The sequence below is a fragment of the Platalea leucorodia genome (assembly GCF_965183815.1).
Source record: "Platalea leucorodia genome assembly, chromosome: 29".
Taxonomy (NCBI): Eukaryota; Metazoa; Chordata; class Aves; order Pelecaniformes; family Threskiornithidae; genus Platalea; species Platalea leucorodia.
The window spans coordinates 589,770-599,625 of record NC_138851.1 but is presented as its reverse complement, the minus strand read 5'-3'; the positions used below and the strand labels follow the sequence as shown (position 1 = coordinate 599,625).

General features: G+C 44.1%; 1 protein-coding gene across 3 annotated transcripts in view; it reads right to left on the bottom strand.

The window, feature by feature from the left end:
• Positions 1-4: 4 nt before the first annotated feature.
• The window catches only part of PBX4 (PBX homeobox 4), an 11,094-nt gene continuing 1,242 nt past the window's right edge, over positions 5-9,856 (bottom strand). Inside the window, exons 2-8 of one of the 3 annotated variants that reach the window (XM_082334120.1) lie at positions 3,713-3,954; positions 3,165-3,355; positions 2,741-2,876; positions 2,326-2,482; positions 2,018-2,124; positions 1,303-1,404; positions 5-863 (exon numbers count right to left, since the gene is read on the bottom strand). In XM_082334120.1, the coding sequence (XP_082190246.1) occupies positions 771-863; positions 1,303-1,404; positions 2,018-2,124; positions 2,326-2,482; positions 2,741-2,876; positions 3,165-3,355; positions 3,713-3,954 (1,028 nt within the window). In that variant the 3' untranslated portion in view covers positions 5-770. Of the gene's footprint in view, positions 864-1,302; positions 1,405-2,017; positions 2,125-2,325; positions 2,483-2,740; positions 2,877-3,164; positions 3,356-3,712; positions 7,050-9,856 lie in introns of those variants that run through there. The other 2 variants (XM_082334121.1, XM_082334119.1) reach the window with 2 other exon arrangements.

The following is a 9,856-nucleotide window of genomic DNA, read 5'->3' as shown; positions in this document are numbered from 1 at the left end:
AAAAAAGGCTTTGGAAGTTTATTATCTTTGATAAAATCTCAACTGAAAGGGGTGGACTCTGTGTTAACAGCTGCAGAAATGCACAAAAACCTCTTATCCATGGGGAAGTCAGGTGGGTTTGTTGGGGTTTTGCTTGTTTGTTTGTTTGTTTTTTCACTTGACATTAAATTAGAATTACGTGGAATGACACAGGATGGAAGGTCCTACCCGAGAGCAAAGTCCAGTGAGAGTTTTGGTAAAGCAACGTTCTGATTAATTAGCTCAGAATGAATTCTAGTTAAGAAAAGCTTATTTTCCTATACAAAATTACAATACAGAGAACGCATACGATTACAATACAGGGGCTTTAACTGTTAGTAGCTATCAACTAGAACAGAAACTTCATAGTAAAAAACTTTATGGAAATTAAAATAAGTCAATTTTTTTTTTTTTAAGCTGTAAAACTTGAGACAAACGCCGAGTTCTAGAAGAGACACTTTCAGATTCTTACCATAAAATCCATATTTAAAAAAACGAATTTGGTTAGGAAAATGAAGCAAGTTCTTTTAAAACAATTTCACATCCCAATGGGCATAAGTAAAAAGAACTCAACTGCGTGAGGCTGAGAGGTAGAGAGGTATCATTGTAATCACAATCTTCTATTGGTTCCAGGGGTTTTTCTGAGGTAATTAGCTGTGTGTCAAGTTGTATAAACAATAGTATTGGCAAAAGAGCAACACTGACAAATTACACTAATGACCTCTTTCCTCTCATCAATAGGTCCTAAAAACTTAATTAGACGCATCTGAATTAACACTTCCAGGGTCTCCAGCAGGTGAAGTGATTGATGAAGGGGTGGTAGCATCCTGCCAGCTGCCATTAGCCTGAAGGGAGAATAAATATATCATTTCATTAAATCCTGAAGAAACTCCTTGCAGACAACAAAGTATGCCTTCATATGCTTACACCTTACAAGCGACGGTGCTTTCCAAAGGCAGTAACTACTTATCGGCTCTGGCAAAGCACAGTCCACAAATATCCCGTAAAACCTCTTCCCCCCCGCCCCAGATTTTATGGGGTTCCTCTTATTCCTAGTGCCATCTCCTTCTGGCAAGAATTAACTGCAGTGCACAAAATTTCTGGTGACCAAAGCCAAAATTTTAAATCCAGTCTCTGGGAGGGAAAGGCTGGGGTATTAAACCACATCTTTTCCAGCTTTTTCCTATCCCCACATCAGAGATGTCCGGGGGAATAAAAAGTCAACATTTATTCACAGACCATTAACCCATCTCGGGCAGAATTTGCGTTTCTAGTAACTAATACCTCAGTACATCTTACATCTATGCGCTGCGTCGTGTACAAAGGATTCCCCACGATTGTGTCGTATCTTCCCGCCTGGTGTATGACATGATGCAAGGAATCCATCTAGAACAAGATCCCACGCGGCGAGAACGATAAGGATAAAAAGTCAAGCTCAAGAAATGCAGTGCTACGTGGTACATCTCCATTTAAAAAATTCTTTAAACACGGGGCAGGTTTTCTTGCAGGAAGGCAAGTTTTCTCTGCAGTTCTTGCTATTACCTGAGCTCTAGCTAACTCGTTCACGATCAAGCAGAATTAGAGCCTTAGTATCGTGCCTATCACCTACAGCTTTTATGACAGAGGAACAGATTTTATGCCGTTCAGATGGATTGAGAAATTCAGCAGAAAGCGTAAAACGAGTTTAACAATACTGTTAACCACAAATCCTAAGCAAAGTTTTGCTTATATGGAACAAGACTGACTCTAAAATGAAAAAATACTGATTCATTAATGTAAATGTAAAGGGAGAGAAGAATAGCTCCAGGTTCAAAGTGGGGTCGATTAGAGCAGGATGCTCAGGACCGCGTCCCGTTGGGCTTTGAATATCTCCAAGGACGGAGACTCCGCAACCTCCCTGGGAAACCTGTTCATACCCTTTAAAAGGCAGAGAAATGGGATTTTCACGTTTATCTCACTGCTGAAAGTATGTATTTTTTGTTTTCCCCCCCTTACTGACCTGCGACTGCACACTGGCTCCCACTGGGGAGCTCTGGTAGGAAGTCAATGACTGCAAGTTTATAAACGAATCTCCGGAATTTGTCATCTTAAAAGAGCCAGAGGAAGCTGGAAAAAAAAAACCAAACCAAACCACATGTTTTAATGAGCAACAAAACCCACCAAAAATGGTTCTCCAGTAAGTACTACGTTATTTAAGTTTAAAAGAAAAAGAAATCCTACGACTGTTTCGAACACCGCGGTACTAATTGTCCCAAGAAATAATGAGAGACTTACAAGCAGACGGACTCTTCACCGGCACTCGCTCACCTGAATTTGGTGTAGACGGAGAATTTGCCTGGTTGCCTTGAGCCACGACATTAGTTGCATCCACTGCTGTCTTTGCGGCATAAATATTAGCTTCTTCTTGGAACTTCCCCATGTTTTTTTTGTATCGAATTCTTTTGTTACCAAACCAGTTGGAAACCTGGAGACATATATCGCTGTTAGCATTTAACCAAATTATTACATTTTCCACTATATTCCGAAGTTATCAGCAAAGGAGACGTGTTAAACTAGGCTTCAAGCAGAAAACGCCCACTACTAAACCCTTCAGGACAACCTAAACCCTATTTAAGGTACCAGGAGCTGAAGCCTGTTGCTAACTATGGGGGGAAAAAAGAAAAAAAAAATTGTCCGAGGAAAAAAAAAAAAGTCACTTAATTCCAGCTAAAACACTTCATACCTGCGAAACTGTGATGCCACCCTTCTTTGCTAGCTCTTCTTTGGCCTCTTCACTGGGGTAAGGATTACTCAGATGCGAATAAAAATATTCATTCAGCACTTCCGTTGCCTGTTTGCTGAAGTTACGTCGTTTACGCCTGTAAAAATATTAAATTATTCCTACTTAAATGGTGTTATAGAGTAGACCGGCTCGAGGACAGCGTTGGCTTCTCTAAAATACACTTGGTTTGAAGGAGAATGTAAGAATTGAGTGGAAGTAAATAGATAGACCCTAGCCAGCGAACCAGGTGGCGAATTCTTAATATTTACACTAGATCGACACGGGGAACGCCAGCCTTGAGCCTTCTTACACCCTGCCCGGCATCGAGCGACGGAAGCGGCTCAGGCTTCGGCGTCGCTTACGGCTAGATTGCGTCTTCTCGTACCTCGCGTCGAGGAAGCGGGAGCGCAGGATCATTACTGCCTCGCACGTGCTCTGCTTCAGTTGCATCTGGATGGTGCTGAATTTGCCGTGGATTATGTTCACCATGCGCTCTATTTCTTTTGGCGAAATTGGTCTTGTTCTACTCTGTTCCCTAAGCAGGTTCATAACGTGGGTGGTGAACTCACTGCAGGCCTGAAAATACACACATTTGTATCGACAAACAATAAAATACCCTAGAATTCGTTTTCCCCACAAGAATATATAGCCAAAAAACGTCAGAGGAGTTTCCATGGTTCAGCTTTACGCTATTTACTCTTAAAAAACGGCAACAAAGATAAACGAGACATTTATTATCTTTACTTTGATGTCCAGTCCCCCTATCTTCACCTTACTTCTGCAACACTGAGATAAGTTTCCAACCGGATTTGATATCCTCGCGTTCACCTGAATTCATTATGCTTCCCGTTCCGTTCTTAAAACCGACACCAAAGGGAAAAAACGGTTATTTTTAATTGAGATGATAAAAACTCTTCCATGCAGAAAGATCACCTGTTCATATTTCTCTAGCTCAGAGTGGTATATCTGTCGGATCTGTGACAGCTTGGCCCTGTAGTCAGAGTGTTCAATGCTATTGTCATTTGGACAGCCACCTGATGTTGCTGCTACAGCCATCGGTCCTCCTCTTCCTCTTTTCTCGGGCCCGGAGACACCCTCTGCCAGCAACATGTTATCTAGTCTCATTAGTTGAGCATCGGGGGGATCTTCTTCCTGAATACCGCGAATACTTAACACTAGATAAATATAAAGAGGGAATCAAAAGATTATTTCCGAAACAGGAAAGAGCATCCACTTCAATTCGGGCAAAGCACTTAAACACCCTTCAGAGGTTTTAGCAGGTCTTGAGCTCAAGGGGGGGAAAAAAAAAAGGGGGGAGCGTTTAACGAAGCCACGAGGCAACACATCAAAACAAACAGGACATCGTTCAGATCGAGAAACACCAAAACATAAGGCGAGTTTTCAAATGCACGCAGGGAAGACGACAGCCCGGGCTCATCTAGTTTATGCTACATTTAGAAATTATTTTAGCAGCCTATAAAAATCAGGACGAGGTTCTCGCAGAGCAGATGCCTCCATCTCAGCCCGCCGCCCGGCGCCTCGCACCGTCCCCAACAGCGTCCAGCGCTAGCTTGCGCGGACAGACCGCGGTGGACGGACAAAAGGCCTGAGCCGCTGGGAGAACGGCTACGCCGCCGCGTCCAGGGACGGAAAGACGCACCGCGCTAGCGTAAGATCCCGTCGGAATCCGCGCACAAGGCATGAGTTTGACCTCGTCCGCTTTATAGGCCAAGGATACGACCGTGCCGCACAGCAGCAGGCTACAAATTGAAGTCTTAACAGTGCTGAATTTTAAACTCTATTAAAATCTGTTTTAAAATCTATCAAAATCTGAAACAACGTGAAAAAATGCCCCAGAAGCCGGTTTCCTTACGCTTATATTCAACAAGCCCAGACTGCAGCAGCCTGGATGCTCAGATTATTCAAGCTTGAGCCCAAGGAAGTTTATTTTTAAAACTTCATTTCCCAAATTTTTTGACAATTTATGATGAACTTCCCTTTTTTAAAAAGCGTACGAACTCGCGAGATATTGAATCAACACAAAAAAAACGCCAGCAGCTTTTTGGCTTTTAATTGGATTTTCATTGCTGGACCTTTTTAGTTTGATGAAGAGTTTGGTCTTAACCTTGTGAAGCTACAAAATTCAGATGACCTTTTCCGAATCGTAACTGGCAGGTTAGCGGGATATTACGTTCCCTACCAAAGGCAAGCACAACAGATCTCTTGTTATGCAAAGATTCGAGCGCGAGGGCAGGAGAACAACGTACAGAGACATTAAACATACGCATTTATAATAAAGTTCAGCGTTTCGTAGGCAAAAATAGCTCATCTAAAGAAAACCCCATAACAATTTTGAACACGCAAGCAGCCTAAACTCACAATCCCGTTCCTGAACTTAATGTTTTGCAGTCTGTACAGAAATTACTGCACGATTCCGAAGAAAAGAGAGTTTTGGAGTGCCACAGGTCTTCTCCAGAAGATCCCCAGTGCTTTTGCAAGCGGAAAAAGGTAAGGCAAAAGGAGCTGTAACACAGTACAGGGGTAACTGTTGAGCTCAAGCTGAGAAAACAATGAGGAAAGTGTTGACTGTTTTAAAAGTTAGTGGCTTTTCTAACTCATTACGGAGCTAAAATGAATGCCTTTTTAAAAAACCAGCAGACCACCTCCTGCATACGCCCTTTACTGAGTCAATGTTACAAGAAATGAAACAAACACAGAAAAAAATGTGGGTTTTTTTTAATTTGTCGGCGATTTTTTGTTTTTAAAAATCGCCAGTTTTCCCTTTTTCCAAAAGGCCCAGCAGGGAGTTCGCCAGCAGCCGTTGGCTCCTCAGTCTTTTCGATAAAACTCAGATCAAACGACTCGGACTAGCAAGCGTAAATTCAGCGGAACAGATATTTTGGTGTCACCTTCTTATTTGAACGTGCTTCTGCCAAGCGTCTTGTTACGCACATTACGATGCACCTCAGAGTACCTCACGTTGAAGTCAAGCTCCCAGCTGCAGCTTAATTTTATGTCACTTGTCTAATTATGGTAATTAGACATTAGTTATCATCAATTACACATAAGCTCATCTCAAGTTGACTGCTGAAAAGCATGTATAAAGCATGTATAAAGTCTCGAGGGAAGACTCTGGTTGGCTGGCTCTAGTAAGTCACAAGAAACTAGAAAGGAGTTAACCATCACCAACGTATCACAAACTGCATTTCCAACCCAGTAGTTCAAACTTTTATTAAATAAACTCTCTCAAAGGTGAGCAGACCTAGGAATCGATGAGCGCCAGAAGCTCGCTCTCTCCAACCCGCTCCATCAGGTCGATTTTAAACTTTTGGCATAATTGCATCTTAATAGGCGTGACAGTTAAGCCACGAGTTTAAAAATCATTGCCACGGGTATCATTTTTAAATTTAAGCCGTCATCTCCTGGAACTATCCGTTCCTTTTGCTTCAACTTTATTTTTGCTCCTAGTACCTTCACCTAACGGTAAGATTTGCACAGATCCTAAATTCCATCAGATTCACTCAAAACGACCTATTCCGTGAATTCCTAACTCCGTTCGCCGCAAGTAGCAGCCGGTTCCGATTTCCAAATTGTTCATCTACCAACTTTCCAGAGCGGATCATTTCAAAAGATGGCGCAATGGGAGAGCAAAACCATTGCAGCCGCAGGAACGCTGCGCTCACACCGGCTTCCGCAAAAGTCTCTTTTGACAGTCTGGGAAAAACCATTCCAGAAGCGCACGGCGTACCACTGAGAGTTTTGTCGGGGAAGCTGCCTCGACCCCGCGAGCTTTCGGCGTGCTCCGTGGGTCAGGCGTCACCCATTTCTGCGTACAGCCCTGCAAACGACGCCAGCAGGGGTTTGCAGGCTGCGTGGCTTCTGGAAGAACTAGGTTTCATGAAAGAAAAAGGATTCCAAAGCAAGGGGAAAAAAAAAGTTACCACAATAAAAAAAAAGCATCTCGGTCAACACTGCCTTGCTACATACGCCCGTCCTTGCCCACCGGCTCGCAACGCTGCAAGGAGAGCGCTTCTCTGGAAAGCTCGCCTCTCAGCAGCCTCCTGGCCATCAAATTTTTGGAAGTTGCCACAACACTTCAACACCTGACAACTCTCTGAATACTCCAGACGCTAAGAGACCGGAGTTACGGCGCAGTCAGTGTTTTAAGCGTGATTTAGAAAGTCCTTGCATAACGGTAAAATCCTTCACGATCCATCACTTTTACGGGTGTTTAAGAAATACCCTACGCTGGCTCAAAGAGCCTGAGGAGTCGCTCCTGTCAGATGTACCGATATCACGTTGTGCATTCTCTGGCACGTCACCCACCAGATATTCATCAAATATGCACAATAATTATCCTAAGCAAAATGAAATTCCCATCATTTCTAATTAATCTTTAATTAAAATACATCACAACCTAAGGTGCCGAAGCCTCACTCGGTATGCAAATGCAATCATTACGATATATTTACATCTCATTAATTAAAGATTTGCGGTTCTGTAATGAACTGTACGAGATCACTGGTATCAAAATAAGCGATATGCACTTTGCTTAGACTTGCTTTCCTTTCCGGATTTTCCTTCATAGAGTAAGTCAACGCACGGTAGCGGATGACAGAGCAAGAAGGGCAGGATAAATGCACCTACCGGGTACAGAATACACAAAGTCAGACCCCAAACCTGCCGTATTAGGGCCAGAAACGACCAGCCCGTCCTGTACCGAGTCTAAAATACCTCTGCAGCGTGCTAGCTGAGAAGGCAGGAGCGTATTTTTTTAATAGCAGCTCACCTAGAGCAACCGTGAACCCCTTCTAAACTCCTCCTTAATGCTACCAAAACACCACACGCCCCCGCGCACTGTCAAGCGGATTTTTCACCCGCACGAGACGCCCCGTTTTTCAGTTAGCGGTCAGTCCTCCGCGGGGAGCCCGGCCTCCCGAGCAGCCCGCTCCAGAGCGCGCCGCCGCTCTTGGTTCAGCTGCTCCCAAAGCACTGTGACAGGAGAGCGCTTTCTCCAAACCCAAGACAGTTTTGCACGTTCGGGGCGAGAGAGAGAGAATGGAATCAGGAGACAAAAGCCAGCGGGGCTCCAAGCGCCGAGGAACAAGACTCGGCTACGTAAGAATGTCAACAAACTCAGCAACAAAGAGAAAGCGTGTTCCTCGGCCACGCCGCTTGCCAAGTTTTATAACCGACCGAAAAGGTACCCGTTGAATTAACCCAGCCCGGTGCCAGCACATTAGAGGACGGACAGAGGGCCGCAGCCAGCACCGACAAGAAACGATAAAAACTGCTACTCCATGTTACGACGCTGCAACAAACGCATTCCCCACCACGGGCCCGAAACGCAGGATCCGAGTCCCGCTGCGCAGCGTCTTCCTCGAAAGCGGGTAGAAATGGGCTTTCCCCGCCCCAAGGGGCCTGAAGCCCATCACAGCCTCCCGTCTTCCTAGCGTGGTATAAGCAGCCGAGGAGAAAAACTCTGAAATGTAATATTCAGCACCCAAAGCATGCGTCTTGAACGCTACGGATGTTTAATTCTGGTTTTAAGACAGAATTACGCCACGTTTGAATTCATGCAGCTTGAATCATACCCGGAGTGTAACCCAACCAGCAAACCCCCTATCTGCTGCATAGATCAAAAATGCTCCAAATGCTTCTGTGAGTTCCCAAAAACCCTTAAAAATGCTCCAAATGCTTCTGTGAGTTCCCAAAAACCCTTAAAAATGCTCCAAATGCTTCTGTGAGTTCCCAAAAACCCTTAAAAATGCTCCAAATGCTTCTGTGAGTTCCCAAAAACCCTTAAAAATGCTCCAAATGCTTCTGTGAGTTCCCAAAAACCCTTAAAAATGCTCCAAATGCTTCTGTGAGTTCCCAAAAACCCTAAGTAGGCTTTACGGGATTAGATGCCTCTTCAAATAGCTACATGCGCTCCAGGCAGGTATTTAAGACTTGACAATAAAATACCTGGTTTTCCCCATAACTGGTTTAAAATTTAAAAAAATTTAAATTACCGGGGGAGGGGGGAAACAGGGCTTGAACAAAATATTAAATGTGGCCAAATCTATTTGAATTACAAAGAGTCGTTTGTCATTTCTTTTTCATTAATAAACCCGATTGGGGAGAATTTCTCGGCACCTTTCAGCGGGCTGCCCCTTGCAAAGGCGTATGGCTTATCCTGCGCTATTGTGAAGGATAGCAGCGCTCCAACAAAGAAGGCAAGAAAGATGGGGGGAGGAACATGTTTGAAACTGATTTCCGAGGTAGGAAAGAAGCTTGCGTGCCTGGGTCACAAAGAAAGCCCAAAACCTTGCGCTACAGTATGTCCAGGCTTTTGTTTGCTTGAAGCCATAACATCTGCTCCCCATAATTTAAATAAGGAATAGACAGACCATCAGACATTCAAAAACCTACGAGACCAAACCAAATCCAGCACAACCAGGATATCAGAGGCTGCTCCTGCCAGTGTATTTAGCTCAGAGAAGTCCCAGTTTCAATCAATAAAACACAGAAGGCAGCTTTCAGTGCGGAAAAGAAAAACAGGCGAAAGACCCTCTTTAAGGACAGCAATCCTGAAGGACAGACAGACATAAAAGCACACCCGGACGGCATGCACACACTTATTACCACAACGTTTTTCTTCAGAAGCAAACTGCGACCGGGAGAACGCAATCCGTGCAACCGAACTCTCCAGAAATGAAGGCGTAATGTCTGCCTCAAGGCCGCCTTCGATGACGAAAGCACGGCAGAGGACGGAACCGCACGGTCCCGCGCTTGGCAATGCAACGAGGAGCACTGCAAGCTCCGAGATGCTTTTAGAAAAAATAACACAAACGTAGGTTTAGGACGTTAAATGTTCACACAACTAAAAAAAAAAACCAAAACCACCATTTTAGTTACGTATAGTAGCTATTCTCTAAAAAAACCAGCAACATTCGCTATAGTTTATAGAAATTAGGTATTCAAACATTGCTTAAGTGTTCACGTATGAGCATACAGCGGGCAATTCAAACCCAAAATCCATTTGCCCCCGGTGCTTCTGCTCCTCAAAGCAAGCTGCGCGATCACCAACTAACT